Raw genomic sequence first — 17,281 nt, forward strand, 5'->3', positions numbered from 1 at the left:
TAGTCAGTGAAAGGACCGATAATAAAAAAGACAACTAGATGCCGTAACATTAACACAATGACGAGTAAAGTGAATAACACTTATATACTGGTGATATTGGCACAAGTCAGGGGTGGCAGAGATTAGACACTTCTTAAAGGGAACCTGCCATCAGAAATTACCCCCTTAATATACCACCAGTGCCATTTCTGTCTCTCAAGTTTCCTTTCATGCCCTTAGCGTAGAAAAATGGCCAGACAATTAAAAATGGAGTTTTACTATTTCATTACTGTATGTAAATAAGACTGATTAGTCACAAAGGTGGCCCTATATCCGCGAGTAGTCGAGCTCCAGCCACCGTAATCATGTCTTCATTATGCTTAAGGGCATCTTAGGAAACCTTAGAAGACTGCAATAGCTCTGAAGGCACATTAACGGGGTAAATCCTAAATTACAGGCGCACTTTAAAGAGGACCTGTCACCTACTAGAAAACAAAAAATTGAAATAAATAACTAGTAAAATTCCTTGAGCTCTGATGATTATTCTGCTCTTTTCTGCTTCACGCTGTGCCAGTCCATTGTAGACATATTCACATTTATCGCTCCTGGAGTGCAGTATGTGAAATCTCTGCATTCTTCAGTTGTCTCTGGTGACATGCGCTTTCTACAGCCTGCCAAGAAGCTGATAATCACAACTTGTCAGCCTCAGACTGCTAGATCAGATGCCGAGCCGTGATTTGCAGGATCTGGGAACGGTGAAAGCGAATGTCCCCAGAAAAGACTCTGAAGAAAGACCAGCTGGACTTCAGAGTAGAGATTTCACATGATGCACTTCCTCATAAACAAATCTGAATATCTCTGCAATAGAGTGATGCAGTGGAAAATGGAAAACAGCGGAAGAATCACGAGAGCTCAAGGCTATGTACAAGGTATTTTACTCAATGTTTGGGGCAAGTGACAGGTTCTCTTTAACCCCTTAACCCCCAAGGGTGGTTTGCACGTTAATGCCCGGGCCAATTTTTACAATTTTGACCACTGTCCCTTTATGAGGTAATAACTCTAGAGCTTCCATGGATCCCGGTGATTCTGACATTGTTTTCTTGTGACAAATTGTACTTCATGTTAGTGGTAAAATTTCATTCATATAACTTGCGTTTATGTGTGAAAAAAATAGAAATTTGGCGAAAATTTAGCAATTTTCCAACGTTGAATTTTTATGCCCTTAAATCATAGAGAGACGGCACACAAAAAACTTAATAACATTTCCCACAAGTTTACTTTACATCAGCATAATTTGGGAACCAAATTTTTTTTTGTTAGGAAGTTATAAGGGTTAAAAGTTGACCAGCAATTTCTCATTTTATTTTTAGGGACCACATCACATTTGAAGCCACTTTGAGGGTTCTATATGATAGAAAATACCCAAAAGTGACACCATTCTAAAAACTGCACCCCTCAAGGTGCTCAAAACCACATTCAAGAAGTTTATTAACCCTTTAAGTGCATCACAGGAATTTTTTTAATGTTTAAAAAGAATCGTAGAATCGCAGAGTTGGAAGGGACCTCCTGGGCCATCTGGTCCAACCCCCTGCTCAAAGCAGGATTCGCTAAATCATCCCAGTCAGATGTCTGTCCAGCCTGTTTGAAGACATCCATTGAAGGAGAACTCACCACTTCTCGTGGCAGCTTGTCCCACTCATTGATCACTCTGTCAAAAAGTTTTTTCTAATATCTAATCTGTGTCTCCTCCCATTCAGTTTCATCCCATTGCTTCTAGTATTTCCTTGTGCAAATGAGAATAAAGTTGATCCTTCTACAATGTGACAGCCCTTTAGATATTTGTAGACAGCTATTAAGTCTCCTCTCAGTCTTGTCTTTTGCAAACTAAACATTCCCAAATCCTGCAACCTTTCCTCATAAGACAGGGTTTGCAGACCGGTCACCATTCTGGTCGCTCTTTTCTGAACTTGCTACAGTTTGTTGATGTCTTTTTTAAAATGTGGTGCCCAAAACTGGACACAATATTCCAGATGAGGTCTGACCAAAGAGTAGAGGGAAATAATGACTTCACGTGATCTAGACTGTATGCTTCTGTTAATACATCCTAGAATTGCATTTGCCTTTTTTGCTGCTGCATCACACTGTTGACTCATATTCAGTCTGTGATCTATTAGTATACCCAAGTCTTTTTCACATGTGCTGTGGCTTAGGCCTATTCCTCCCATTCTGTATATGCCTTTTTCATTTTTATTGCCCAGATGTAGTACTTTGCATTTTTCCGTTAAAAAACCATTCTGTTAGTTGCTGCCCACTTCTCCAGTTTATTTATATCTTTTTGAATCCTCTCTTTTCTCTAGTATTAGCTATCCCTCCTAGCTTTGTGTCATCAGCAAATTTAATCAGTTTACCCTCAATTCCTTCATCTAAATTAACATTTAACTGGTTTTCACAACAAAATTAATTCAGGTCCAATTTTTTTTTTATTTTACGAAGGGTAACAGGATAAATTCGACTGTTGTGAGTTCATTTTCCCCTTCACCATTGAGGTCTGATGAACTCCCTCTTCTGGTGAAGGAAGGTAGTGAGGCTGATTACAAAGCACCTGAGCAGAATGATGATGACTGGGTGACTGGGACTGCTGACTGGATATAAGGCAGCCAACGCCCTTCTGCCTTGCGGGTGATTACTCTTGAGGGATTCTTGGAGACCAGTCTGATTCCTGCTCCTCAAATGCTAAGTTTTCTGCTCTACTTTTTGCATTTGTGTTTTGGTTTTCTTTTGCCTTGTTTTTCTGGATTTCTGCCTTTCCCTGCTGGGTGAGCTGAATTCCTTTTTGCTCTGTCTTCAGATAATACCTGAGTACTGATATAGTCTTTTTGAAGCCTAGCGTCTTCAGGGCTTTTTTCCTTATCAGTCTGTTGGCTCTTGTTTTTGAGAGGGTTTTGGCGGATTGCAGACAGCAGCTTTTCTATTCTGTCCTATTTAGTTAGTTTGGGCCCCATCATTTGCTCAGCCTATCTTTCTATCTGTGTTTTTTCATCTTGCTTCACCGTCATTATATGTTGGGGGCTGCCTATTGCTTTGGGGTCTGCTCTGGGGCAGTTTAGATTTCCCTTTCTGTCTTTAGGCTATGTAGTTCTCCGGCTGTGATCGAGGGGTCTAGGGCACTGTAGGAACCCCCCACGGCTACTGCTAGTTGTTGTTGTTAGGTTCAGGGGTCTGCAATCCGATAGCTGTCAACTTCTCTGGTTTTCTGGACTTAGCTAGTATTTTTGTTTTTGCCTCCTACAGTGACTCATTCATAACATTCGACTGCAAAAGTTATTGTGCAATTTGTCCTGAGTACGCTGATACCTGATATGTGGGGGGGAACCACTGTTTGGGCGCATGGCAGAGCTCAGAAGGGAAGGAGGGACGTTTGACTTTTTCAATGCAAAATTGGCTGGATTTCAGATCGGACGCCATGTCACGTTTGGAGAGCCCCTGATGTGCCTAAACAGTGGAAACCCCCCACAAGTGTCACCATTTTGGAAACTAGACCCCCCAAGGAACTTACCTAGATATGTGGTGAGAAATTTGAACCCCCAAGGGCTTCACAGAAGTTTATAACATAAAGCCGTACAATTAAAAAATCATATTTTTTCCACAAAAATGATCTTTTCACCCCCAATTTTTATTTTCCTAAGGGTAACAGGACCCCAAAAGTTATTGTGCAATTTGTCCTGAGTACGCTGATACCCCATATGTGGGGGTAAACGACTATTTGGGCGCTTGGCAGAGCTCGGAAGGGAAGCAGTGCCAATTGACTTTTTTTGGCTGGAATTGAGATTAGACGCCATGTCGCGTTTGGAAAGCCCCTGATGTACCAAAACAGTGGAAACCCCCCACAAATGACACCATTTTGGAAACTAGACCCCCTAAGGAACTTATCTAGATGTGTGGTGAGCACTTTGAACCGCCAAGTGCTTCACAGAAGTTTATAACGCCCAGACGTGAAAATAAAAAAATCATTTTTTCCACAAACATGATCTTTTAGTCCCCAATTTTTTTATTTTCCCAAGGGTAACAGGAGAAATTGGACCCCAAAAGTTGTTGTACAATTTGTCCTGAGTACGCTGATACCTCATATGTGGGAGAAAACTACTGTATGGGCACATGTTGGGGCTCGGAAAGGAAGTAGTGACGTTTTGGAATGCAGACTTTGATGGAATGGTCTGCGGGTGTCATGTTGCCTTTGGAGAGCCCCTGATGTACCTAAACTGTGGAAAGCCCCCACAAGTGACCGCATTTTGGAAACTAGACCCCCTAAGGAACTTATCTAGATGTGTGGTGAGCACGAGGAACCACCAAGGGCTTCACAGAAGTTTATAACGCCTGGGCGTGAAAAGAACAAAATCATATTTTTTCCACAAACATGATCTTTTAGTCCCCAATTGTTTTATTTTCCTGGAGCCGAGCGGGACGTCAGCATGACCCGCAGATGGCAGAAAGATGCCGGCATTGCCGAGGGCTGCAGGATCCGATCCGAGATGGCGCCGAGGAGCTGGATGATGCGACGATGGAGAACGCTGCTTATGCCAGGAGGGTATCAGCGGCTGCAAGTCTGGCAAGGTTTGCAAGAGTGGAGGTGGAGGAGTGGTCAGTCAAGGAGAGGGGGTAGCTGGAGGCAGGGGTTGAAGAGGAAGATCAGCAGCAGGGCAGGGAAGAGCCCATAGTGGGGGGATGGAAGCAGGTCTGGAAGCTCAAGTGTGAGTGGAGGAGTTGGTGGCTCGAGTGATTTGGATGCCACTGTTATTACTGAACCCCCTTTAAAAGATGTTTTTGCTGTTGTAAACTCTTGTAAGGAGACACTTACCGCACTAACTCAGCAGGTTCATGGTATTCAGGCATTCAGATGGTGAACATGAGGGCTGCTATGCAAAAAGCAGATGCCAGGACTGGAGAAGTGGAAGAAAGAGTTGGTACTGCAGAGGATCAAATAGTTAAATTGCAAAAGGCGCATAAACAATGTGGTAAACACCTGGCTGAAGTGACTGCTAAAAATGACGATTTGGAGACCCGCTCGCGGTGGAACAATATTCGGATACTGGGAGTTCCAGAAAAAGCTGAAGGCTCAGATCCCACTGAATTTATCGAAAAATGGCTATTACAAAAAATCGGCGCTGATGTACTCTCCACGGTGTTTGTGGTAGAGAGAGCCCACAGAGTACCGCTAAGACCCCTGCCCCCTGGCGCAGCTCCCAGAACTATTGTGGCGAAGATCTTGAATTATCGGGATAGAGACTGTATTCTGAGGAAAGCTAGGAATGCTAAAGACATGATGATTGATGGTCAGAACGTCTCCATATATTCTGATTGTTCTGCAGTGGTACAGAAACTAAGGATGAGGTTTGGCGAAGTGAAAAAGAGACTGAGAGGTTTTGGCATCTCCTATTCTATGCTGTATCCCGCAAAGCTCAGACTAGTGGCGTTTGAAAAGGTCCATTTTTTCAGTCCCTGGAGGAAGTCATGGAGTGGACCGAACGCAATGACAAGTGGCTGAGAGAAGCCAGTTCAGAATGCTTTTTTTTTTCTTTTTATTGTTCTTTCATGGTTCGGAGCACTTCAGGAGAAAATGTTTTTTTCTGGACCGTCACCTGTTAAGCTGGGACAGTGCGGCGAGTTATTCTAGCTTACAATGAGTGCTGTTATTATTTGAATTGTTCACTAAAGGCGGGAGGGGGAGGAGGCGCGTATTGATTGTTTTTTACAGTTTCTATAAGTGAGCGATTTGTGGGTTTGTTTAATTGCAGCGGCGAGCAGAGGGGCTGGATATAGGCGCTTTTACCCACTCAGATGGAGGGACGCTAATCTTCGGAGGGTTTGGGTGTCTAAGTGTTGGTAGTTTATGGTTGGTTTGGGGGGACTGTTTGGCAGATTGGGTGGGGGGAGGACAGGATTTGAGAGTTGAAGTTCTTTTGGGAACTAATGCTTGATAAAACTGTTGTTATTGTAAGACAGCTAGACAAGTAAGGAAAATTAGCTGGAATATTCGGGGCCTTGCTGATAGGAGTAAGAGCGGTTGTTCTGCGGCATGTCCTTTCTTTTAAACCATCTATAATCTGTCTAATGGAGACACACCTGGTCAGGGAGACGATTGGGGTTCTCGCTAGGAGGTGGATTCGACATTCATATCTTGCTACATAATCTAACTACGCAAGGGGGGTCTCGGTCCTGGTTCATATGTCGGTGCCGTATGAGGAAGTGGAAGTGCGATTGGATAAGGATGGACAGTAAGTGTATTTGGTATGTTGTGTGGATGGGTACCTGTTGTGTTTGGCTCTAGTGTACTTTCCGCCACAATATACAGGCTCGAAACTACAAGAGATCCTGGAACTCACGAGGCGCAGAGTGGGGATACCGTTGTTGATAGGTGGGGACATGAACAATATTCTGCATTGGGAGTTAGATAGACAGGGGGTGGCGTGAGGGACACGGGAAGAGACGGTGAAACTTCCTTTGCAAAACATATAAGAGAAGTTGGATTGGTGGAGAGTCAGGAATTTAAATGTGAGGTGCTTCTCGGCCTCTCATAACAGTATGTCCCAAATTGATTTGGCACTTTGAAATAGACTTTTGGATGTGTGGGTTAGGAAGGTGGATTATTTACCTAGAGTGGCCTCAGACCATAAACAGTTAAGCCCCCGTCTCACATAGCGAGATCGCTGAAGTGTCACCGAATTTTGTGACGCAACAGCGACCTCGCCAGCGATCTCGCTACATGTGACACGCAGCGGCGACCCTCCCCCGCTGGATATCGCTGATCGTGCTTGAATGTCCTGGGCCATTTTTTCATTGTCGGCGTCCCGCTGGCCAGCGCGCTTCGCTGTGTTTGACCCGACGAGTGACCTCGTTTTCGACGCAGAACTCAGGGACACAGGCTGGAATTGTTCAGAAAAGCTGCTGTGTGACAAGGTCCCAATGACCACCGAGGATCGCTGGATGATTGCTGCGTTGCTGAAGAGATCTGCCTGCTTGGCATCTTACTAGCGACCATTTAGCGACGCACCAGCGATCCTTACCAGGTCGTATCGTTGTTGGGATCACTGGTGCGTCGCTAAGTGAAACGGGACCCTTAGAGGTGGCAATTCAGATTGTGTTGGGTAGTATGGCACATAGTGGGGGATGGAGAGTTCACCCAGCCTGGCTAAGATCTATTGATTTAGAGGGAATTAAGGGGGAGGTGGAGCTGTTCTTCCAGGATAACGAAAGGAGTGCGCCTGAGGGAATTGTATGGGACGCCATGAAGGCCTTTGTTAGAGGTCTGTGCATAAGGGATATTTCCAGATGTAAAACTGAATCTAGACAGGAGGAGAATCGGGCATTGGAGGATTTGAGGACTGCAGAAAGTGATGCGGAGAGCCGGCCCACCCCGGAGACGCAGGGGTGCCTAAAGGGGGCCCAAGAGGCTTTGAACAAAATCCATTTTAAAATTGCAAAAAGGAGGCAGGAGTTTCAGAGGGTTGCGTTTTATTAAGATGGCGAAAAAGTGGGCCACCTACTGTCCTTGATTGCTTCTGCTCAGAGGGGTTCGTCCTATGTGTATAGTCTACATGATGAAGGCGATGGGGAGGTGGTGGAAACAAGGGATATTTTAGATGTATTTTGGAGGTTTTATGGTGAGCTGTACAATTCTAAACTTTCGGCATCTAGGGAAGAGATTCTCAGTTTTTTGGAGGATGCGGGGTTGATGCAACTTAGCGAGGAGAGGGAAAGTCTGGAAAAACCCTGAACAGTAGATGAGCTGGAAGGAGCATTGGCTTCCATGGCGAATCATAAAACCCCTGGGGCAGACGGTCTGCCAGTTGAATTATACAAGCAGCTCAAGGATGTTTTGCTACCTAGACTATGTGAGGTATTTAAGAGGGCCTTTGGGGAGGGCCGGCTACCGGAGTCTATGAGGGAGGCAACGACTGTGGTTTTGCCTAAGGAAAAGAAAGCCCAGAGACCGGATTTGTACCGGCCAATCTCTCTTTTGTCAGTAGATGTCAAATTGTTGGCTAAAGTCTTGGGAGGCAGGCTGGCGAGGGTGGTTGCTGATGTGATTCACCCGGACCAGTCTGGGTTTATTCATAAACCATAGCTACCATTAGTAAATGGCATCAGTACGGCGGCTAGCATTTTATATGCAGCAGACAATTATTGGCGCCTCCTTGCATGTAGCGCTTTTTTCATTGTGAATTTTGCACATAATCTGTCTATTACATCAAGCATTTTATTATAATTGTTGCTATCAGACAATAAGTTTGTGATTACATGAGTTTTATGGTGTTTTCCTGTCCTATTTTCTGATATGGTTTCTGGTCTGTGGATTATCATGGCATTTGGTGCATATTCCCTTGTTTGTTTTATGTATTGAGTAAATAATACATTTTGAAGAAATTTTATGATCATGCTTTTTGCCTCTTTTTCTGCCATTTACTAATGGTAGCTATGGTTTATGAATAACTTTTGAGGTGGTATTTAGACATCTTGGACACTTATTTGAACAGTCTGAGTTTATGCCTAATAAATCAACAGCCATTAATCTGAGGAGGTTATTCCTAAATATCCAACTGCCAGCGGATAATGCCGGTTGCAGAGCGGTGGTTTCTTTAGATGTGCATAAGGTGTTTGATTGAGTATAGTGGGAGTTTTTGTGGTTGATACTTGGGCAGATCGGATTTTGGCCGATTTTCATTTCCTGGGTTAAGCTGCTCTATTCCTTCCCGATGGCTAGAATAAGGGTGAACGGAGACAGATTGGAAAAAATTGATCTTTCTAGAGGGACGCGGCAGGGATGCCCCCCCTCTCCATTACTGTTCACCATCGTGATAGAGCCACTGGCTGCTCCTACTCAGAGAGCTACTGGTGTTAAAGGCTTTAAAAATGGCCCGATGGAGGAAAAGATTGCATTATATGCCGATGACATTCTTCTGTTTTTGGAGGATCCCCTCGAGTCGCTGAATCCAGCGGTAGCTATTGTTAAGCGGTTTGGAGCGATGTCTGGACTGAGGATAAATTGGGATAAATCTAATCTTATGAACCATCACAGGGATAGACTGGGTGAGTTGGTAGAGTTTGGCTGTTCTAAACTAAGAGTTGATGATCAGTTTAAATATCTGGGAATTCAGATTGCTTTACCGGTCAAGGAATCTTTTAGGCTAAATGTGCTTCCGCTTCTGGGGAAATTTAAAGATAAGGCCCAGGCTTGGGGCGAGCTGCGTCTCTCGGTGATGGGTAGGACGAACTTGTCTGAAATGATACTTATGCCGAAAATCCTTTATGTGCTCCATAATTCACCGGTCTGGCTCCCGTGGGGTTTATTCCAAAGACTTAACTCCATATTTAGAGATTTGGTTTGGGGTGGACGTCAACCCAGGATTCTTGGCTATACCTCCTGGCATCCCAAGGCCAGCACATTAGAGTTTGGGGGTTCAGTTGACAGGGGAAGTTCAGTGCAGGCTGTCCTTAAATATGTGGTTTGGAGGGTCCCTTTGGTGCAGGGGTTGGAAAATGGGAGTTTTGGGTGGTTGGGCAAGAGGTTCCGCACTCTGGGTCTTGTGCAAAAAACGAGGTGTAGGATTAAAAAGATTAGAGGGATTTCTGAATTAACTAAATATCATCCTGTTTGGTTGAATGAATATTTGGGTGAATTTCAAAAGTTGGGGCAGCAAAAATCTTGGTCGCGGAAAGGGATATATTATATATCGCAATTATTGGTGAATCAGGAGTTCATTTGAATTTGAGGTCATTTGAATCCTTACAAGAAGAACTCCAGGTGCCAGATACAGACTGTTTATTTAAGGGTTCAACATGCTTGTAGGCAGCAGAAGAAGGTTAGTGGTCTGATGGTTCAGAAAGATATTTTATGAGACTATGTGTTAGGTGTCAAGTTTCCCCCACTGGACAGGGGGAATCTCAAGCCACATCGTCTGCGGTCTCCCATTCCTCTGCAGCCGCAGAGATTCCTGCTCAGCAGAGACGTCGGTCCAGGCGTCTTGCCCAGGCTGATGCTAGGCGTCTGGTTGCTCCCTCTGGCTCTCCTATAACACCATGCTTGAGTCAGCAGCAAGAAGACGCTTCTGGGACTAAGTCCTGACTTTTGCTTACTGAGCATGCCCGTGGGACGACCTCTCATTGGAGGTCAGGGGTCACATGTGCAGGTCGCGTTCCTGCTCGGACTGGTCCATTACTGGGAAGGTCCCGGAAGGACGCCGCTATAAAAGAGTCGCATGGCGGGTCGGCCATGCGCTAGTGTAGACTCTTGTGGCTCATGGTGTGTATGATGACGGATGTTTGTGTCGGCGAATGACTCATTATGAAACCCCTACCCTTGGTTGTGACTGTTGTTAGGGCTTAGTGGTTAGAGTCAGCGCCTGTCAGTGGCTAAGCTATACGCCACAGTGTATCCCAGTCCTCTGCACTATCTAGCATCCGACTGTGCCTCCCTGCTCAGGGCACTGTCGTACTGCATCAGGTAGCAGTAACCGCCAGTGCGACGCCGTGCCCACCTCTAGCGCTTTCCTCCCCACCTCGGGAGGTTAGTGGCGTCCACCGAAGCGGTACCGTGCGCACTTGGCGCGATTATATAAATTCTCCCCTTTTGCTGGCACCACAGCTGTGGCCCGAGCGCTGGTCTAGAGGAGCTCTAGTCCTGTGCCTCTTGGACAGAACTCTGACCACTAATTAGCGCTCACTCAGCCGAGCTCTGTGAGTTCAACAGGCTCCGGTGTTTGTTTTAGTGGCTCTGTGGAGCAACAGAGTTCGCCTCTATTCACACTGGGTGAAGTTAACCCACGTGTGAGCAAGCATTCACGCACCATCTAGTTCCGCCATTACTCAGCAGCAGGTTCCATCTCTGCACGGTGGACCCCGGGCTGCAAACGCAGCTTATATCTCCTTTTATATTATTTGGTGCGTTCCACAGGCCCTAACACTATGTTTACATGGAAGGTACCACGAAAAGGGTGATCTCCACGATCCATGAAGACCTGCTGCACTCCTTTTTAATGTGGCACCCTATTCGGGCAAGGGATAGATGGGAGCAAGAATTGGGAGTATTGGAAGGTGAAGTTTGGGAGTCTATTTTAGAATTTATTCCAAAATTGTCACTTAGCGAGCCGGGTCATATGTCACAATTATTTACTGTACATAGAACTTTCAGATCTCCTGAGTTTTTACATAGGATTGGTGTGAGAAGCACTTCTGAATTTCCGAGATGCCTGAATGAGGATGCGGGTATTTTGCATACGTTGTGAGAATGTCCGCGGTTGCAGGCTTTTTGGATTGTGGCGATTAGTTTGATTGAGGGAAGGTATGGATGTGTAGTGCCTAGGACTCCGTTGGTTTGCGTGTTAGGATATGTTGACAAAATTGTAAATAATATTTCAAAGAAGGTGGCGACGGCCAGGCTGCTGTTCTCGGGCAGGAAATTAATTGCCAGATGTTGGGTGAGGCGGAACGGAATATATTCGCCACGTGGATTATATAGTGTCTTTGGAAGAGGGTATATATTGGAGAAGAATGCATAGATCATAGAATCATAGAATCGTAGAGACGGAAGGGACCATAGGACAAGTTTGTACAAATTTGGGCATCATGGTTGCAGATGGCGTAAGTGTGTGGACGGTTTTGAAGGCCTGGAGGTGTATAATGGGTTTTTGGCTATGTGCCCTGATCCAGCTATATAGTACAGAGGTGGTGTTTATACTGCAATTTAATTTTTTGGGGGTTCCTGGAGGGAGTTGGACAGTGTTATTGAGGTCTAATGAGGGGGAAAGTGGGTCGTTGGGGTGATATAGATACCAAAAACTTTCTGAATGCCTAATTGTATGCTTACTGGCATAAGTTGTATTTGATTTATTTGTTGAATAAAAAATATTTGATTTAAAAAAAAAAAAAAAAAGTTTATGTTGGAAGTAGGAAACATTATGAAACGTATGTAACGGTAGCTAGGTCAGTGTGTGTGAAAAGTAAACTGGTTTACCCAGTGTGCACCGTGATCCACATGTCCACCATAAAAGTGCTTGTAATGGGCAAGAGAGTATGAGAACCGGACCATGGAGCAGTATAAGATGGCCTCCTCTAATGAGTCACATTGTCATTTCCATCACGTGGACAGCAGGTGATTGTGCGTCAGTTCCCTGGGGCAGAGCTGGAGCACGGAGGCGCTAGGAGACCTACCCATTACTGATCGGAGATGACCGTCACTACTGATCAGCCTCTATGTAGATGGGAGGAGCTCTGCCTGTAGCCCCTCCCCTACACGGAATCTCATCAGTAGCCGCCGTCACCTCTGATCTCAGTCATGTAACAATGTTTCCTAACTGAATAGAGATTTTACCCCGGAACTGAGAATTCTGAGACGGAAGAAGAAATGCGCAGATTCTGCAGTGACAAGTTACAGAGTTTCCTATTTTCTATTCATACAATTCATGAAGTTTATTATTCTTTATCAAGTTCACAGTGACTGGAGGCGCTGGTCAGTTTTTTGTATCACCCCTTTAAGAGATTAATATGATGCAATTTGTTGATAAAACAGTACATTACCTGTAGAGCTTTTCCCACATTGTGAACAGGAGTACGGCTTCTCTCCGGTGTGACTTCTCTCATCTACAACTAGAGCTGATTCTTATGAAAAACATTTCCCCCATTATAGGCCTTACAGATCCATGTTTATTATTGATTTTTAGCCATTTTTCTCTTAGTTTTTCATCCTCACATTTCAGGAGTAATAATGTTATTTCTCACTTATCTGTGCAGTTCTTCTGCTATTCAACCTATAAATGTAGGAAAACACCTGGGTGTTACTATTCCCTTTGTCAAAAGGGCGTTCCCCTACATTGTCCAATCAGTGCTGAGTGTCAAAGTGTGGGGACGCATGCATGGAGAATGGTAACACCCCGTTATCACGTTATTCACAAATCTAGGAGGAACCACCGGGAATCTGGGCAGGAGGTTATTTCTCAGGTAACACAATTCTTGCCGGAAAATAATTTCATCCTATTTATAGGTAAAAAAAAGTGACGAGCCAAATGTTATATACCGGGGGGCAACAGGGCTGGATGTTATACACCGGGGGTGCAACAGGGCCTGATGTTATACACCGGGGGTGCAACAGGGCCGGATGTTATACACCGGGGGTGCAACAGGGCCGGATGTTATACACTGGGGGGCAACAGGGCCGGATGTTATACATCGGGGGTGCAACAGGGCCGGATGTTATACACCGGGGGTGCAACTGGGCAGGATGTTATACACCGGGGGTGCAACAGGGCCGGATGTTATACATCGGGGGGCAACAGGGCCGGAGGTTATATACCGGGGGTGCAACAGGGCTGGATGTTATATACCGGGGGTGCAACAGGGCTGGATGTTATATACCGGGGGTGCAACAGGGCTGGATGTTATACACCGGGGGTGCAACAGGGCCGGATGTTATATACCGGGGGTGCAACAGGGCTGGATGTTATATACCGGGGGTGCAACAGGGCTGGATGTTATACACTGGGGGAGCAACAGGGCTGGATGTTATATACCGGGGGTGCAACAGGGCTGGATGTTATATACCGGGGGTGCAACAGGGCTGGATGTTATATACCGGGGGTGCAACAGGGACGGATGTTATATACCGGGGGTGCAACAGGGCTGGATGTTATACACTGGGGGGCAACAGGGCCGGATGTTATACACTGGGGGTGCAACAGGGCTGGATGTTATACACTGGGGGGCAACAGGGCCGGATGTTATACATCGGGGGTGCAACAGGGCCGGATGTTATACACCGGGGGTGCAACTGGGCAGGATGTTATACACCGGGGGTGCAACAGGGCCGGATGTTATACATCGGGGGTGCAACAGGGCCGGAGGTTATATATCGGGGGTGCAACAGGGCTGGATGTTATATACCGGGGGTGCAACAGGGCTGGATGTTATATACCGGGGGTGCAACAGGGCTGGATGTTATATACCGGGGGTGCAACAGGGCTGGATGTTATACACCGGGGGTGCAACAGGGCCGGATGTTATATACCGGGGGTGCAACAGGGCTGGATGTTATACACTGGGGGAGCAACAGGGCTGGATGTTATATACCGGGGGTGCAACAGGGCTGGATGTTATATACCGGGGGTGCAACAGGGCTGGATGTTATATACCGGGGGTGCAACAGGGACGGATGTTATATACCGGGGGTGCAACAGGGCTGGATGTTATACACTGGGGGGCAACAGGGCTGGATGTTATACATCGGGGGTGCAACAGGGCTGGATGTTATACACCGGGGGTGCAACAGGGCTGGATGTTATACACCGGGGGGTGCAACAGGGCTGGATGTTATACCCCGGGGGGTGCAACAGGGCTGGATGTTATACACCGGGGGGTGCAACAGGGCTGGATGTTATACACCGGGGGTTGCAACAGGGCTGGATGTTATACACCGGGGGTGCAACAGGGCTGGATGTTATACATCGGGGGTGCAACAGGGCTGGATGTTATACATCGGGGGTGCAACAGGGCTGGATGTTATACACCAGGAGGTGCAACAGGGCTGGATGTTATACACCGGGGGGCAATGGCGTCTGAAGGAGAATCCAGAATGCAGTGACTGATGCGGGCGGCCCAATACTCTTCTCTCTATAGTGAATCTATCCATATTACAATATTGGCCATAAATGACATGCTGACAGTTGATAAAATCCATGCATGGTAAAGGGCGCCCGCTCCGGGCAGGTGTAGGGAAGAAGACCGGGCTGTGGGTGCGGGCAGGGCACCGGGTCCGGAACTGCTGGGGCCGCGCCAATTGTTGCAGGGGTCATGGAAATTGAGGATGGAGGAGACCCATGACCTGCAGAGAGGGGGTGTGGTGAGAGAGGAGGATAAGGGGTTTTGTGCGGGAAGCGAGTGAGTTCACACCAGAAATAAGTGAGAATGATAACGGGGAAGCTTGAAAACCTCAACATCGGCCTCAGCTGGCAGCCAATCATCTATCGGACTCTGAGAGAGAAACAGACAACTAAGTCATGATAAGTGAAACTGACAAAACAGACTGATAAGCTGAATTACCGTTACCCTGTTTATCTTGCATCCCTTTAAATATATTTCCCTTGTTTTCTCCCTGCGAGGAGATGATACCCGTTTTGATAAAGTGAATAATAGTTCATCCCTGCTCTGTGAGTCTGTGTCACTGCATCAGAGTACCTGTGTTACACAGGATCTTGCCTCCATGTTTATACGTTGATTGTACCAGGTCTCAAAAACCAACATGGATGTCAGATAACGGCAACTCTAAATGTGGTGATCGCAGCCGTTTGTACATACAAGCTCGTAATCCCTTATGATAAAGCAATTCTCCACCCCGGCACAGAGGAGTAACGGAACACTTGTCATGTACCATCATCTACCTGGTGTCCTCCAACTGATACCTGTCTTCTGGTTCTCCTACATCCAAGATGGCCTCTATATCGACAGAGGGACAACAGCCGTATTTATGACCCACACCTCCATAGCATGGCACTTACTGACTTACCACAGGGCTCTTCATGCCACCAGGTAGCCAACCTGGATGAAGAGGGACCAGAACACCGGCCTCTGTGTAGGAGACAGTGAGACAGTAAGAGACAAACAGAGGGGACAGGTAGGACGACTCTACACGTGACATGTGTCATCACTCGTCAGCACCAGGCAGAGGCTACTACATCACCAGGAGGGATAGGACAGGGAGATTCATAACCTGCAACACAAGCTCAGTCATTTATATGGCAGCACGGGAATTGTGGAAGAAAAATATGGACGGAAAGGATGGAAGGAATATTCACAAAGGTAAAGGAAAACTAAATCTGTACTTCCTAAATCATTAAGAAGAGGTGTGAAGGCGGCCCTGTTATTCATCGGTGCACCGCCGGACTCTGTACAGGAGCAGCCGCGCCATCACCGGACGCTACTGCTGTGATGTGGACAGTGGATAAAGCTTCACTGCACCGGAGAATACACAAGATATCACACCCGGTCACCATCATCACACACTGGTCATCATCATCGTCACACACCAGTTATTATCACACACCTGTGGAAACATCTCCCGGAATCTCCTCCTTCCCATCACTCACACACGGCTGATCCCCCCTCGTCATCACTTCTTCTTCTGTCTCTTCCTTCACTTTATTCTTAGTCGGATCTTCCTCCTGATATATCAGATGTAACAATCAGCACAATACAAGAAACCACCAAAATCTGTGACACCTATGACCTCGATCAGAAATGTCCCCCCATATACAGATCCGGTACAGGACTCAGCCCCGTCTACCTGATGATCCTCCAGGATGTTGTGATTCTCCTCTGGACAGTCCTGGGGACACAGAGGACGGGGACATCTCTCTGGTGGATTTCTCTTATTGAATCCATCTGTGGAAACACACAGTGATGGAGCAGATTGTGTCATGTGATGATGAGATGATGGGAGTAGTACAGTCATGGCCAAAAGTTTTGAGAATGACACAAATATTATATTTTCACATGATCTGCTGGCCTCTGGTTTTTATGTGTGTTTGTCAGATGTTTTTATCACATACAGAAATATAACTGCAATCATATTATGAGTAACAAAAGGTTATATTGACAGTTAGAATGAGTTAATGCAGCAAGTCAATATTTTCAGTGTTGACCCTTCTTCTTCAGGACCTCTGCAATTCTCCCTGGCATGCTCTCAATCAACTTCTGGATCAAATCCTGACTGATAGCAGTCCATTCTTGCAAAATCAATGCTTTTATTTTGTCTGAATTTGAAGGTTTTTGTTTGTCCACCCGTCTCTTGATGATTGACCACAAGTTCTCAATGGGATTAAGATCTGGGGAGTTTCCAGGCCATGGTCCCAAAATCTCTATGTTTTGTTCCCTGAGCCATTTAGTTATCACCTTTGCTTTATGGCAAGGTGCTCCATCATGTTGAAAAAGGCATTGTTGATCGCCAAACTGCTCTTGGACGGTTGGGAGAAGTTGCTCTTGGAGGACATTCTGGTACCATTCTTTATTCATGGCTGTGTTTTTAGGCAAGACTGAGAGAGAGCCCATTCCCTTGGCTGAGAAGCCACCCCACACATGAATGGTTTCAGGATTCTTGACAGTTGGCATGAGACAAGACTGGTGGTAGCGCTCACCTGGTCTTCTCCGAATAAGCCGTTTTCCAGATGTCCCAAACAATCGAAAAGGGGATTCATCAGAGAAAATGACTTTACCCCAGTTCTCAGCAGTCCACTCCCTGTACCTCTTGCAGAATATCAGTCTG

General features: G+C 46.1%; 1 protein-coding gene across 2 annotated transcripts in view; it reads right to left on the reverse strand.

Moving 5' to 3' along the window:
* Positions 1-17,281, reverse strand: part of LOC141074929 (uncharacterized) — a 28,721-nt gene that overhangs the window by 1,351 nt on the left and 10,089 nt on the right. For both annotated transcript variants that reach the window (XM_073562249.1, XM_073562248.1), the window contains 2 exons: positions 16,304-16,401; positions 16,064-16,181 (listed from right to left, as the gene is read on the reverse strand). In XM_073562249.1, the coding sequence (XP_073418350.1) occupies positions 16,064-16,181; positions 16,304-16,401 (216 nt within the window). The remainder of the gene's footprint in view (positions 1-16,063; positions 16,182-16,303; positions 16,402-17,281) is intronic.

This window comes from Dendrobates tinctorius, unplaced genomic scaffold (genome assembly GCF_039654945.1).
Source record: "Dendrobates tinctorius isolate UK_male_01 unplaced genomic scaffold, ASM3965494v1 ptg000342l, whole genome shotgun sequence".
NCBI lineage: Eukaryota > Metazoa > Chordata > Amphibia > Anura > Dendrobatidae > Dendrobates > Dendrobates tinctorius.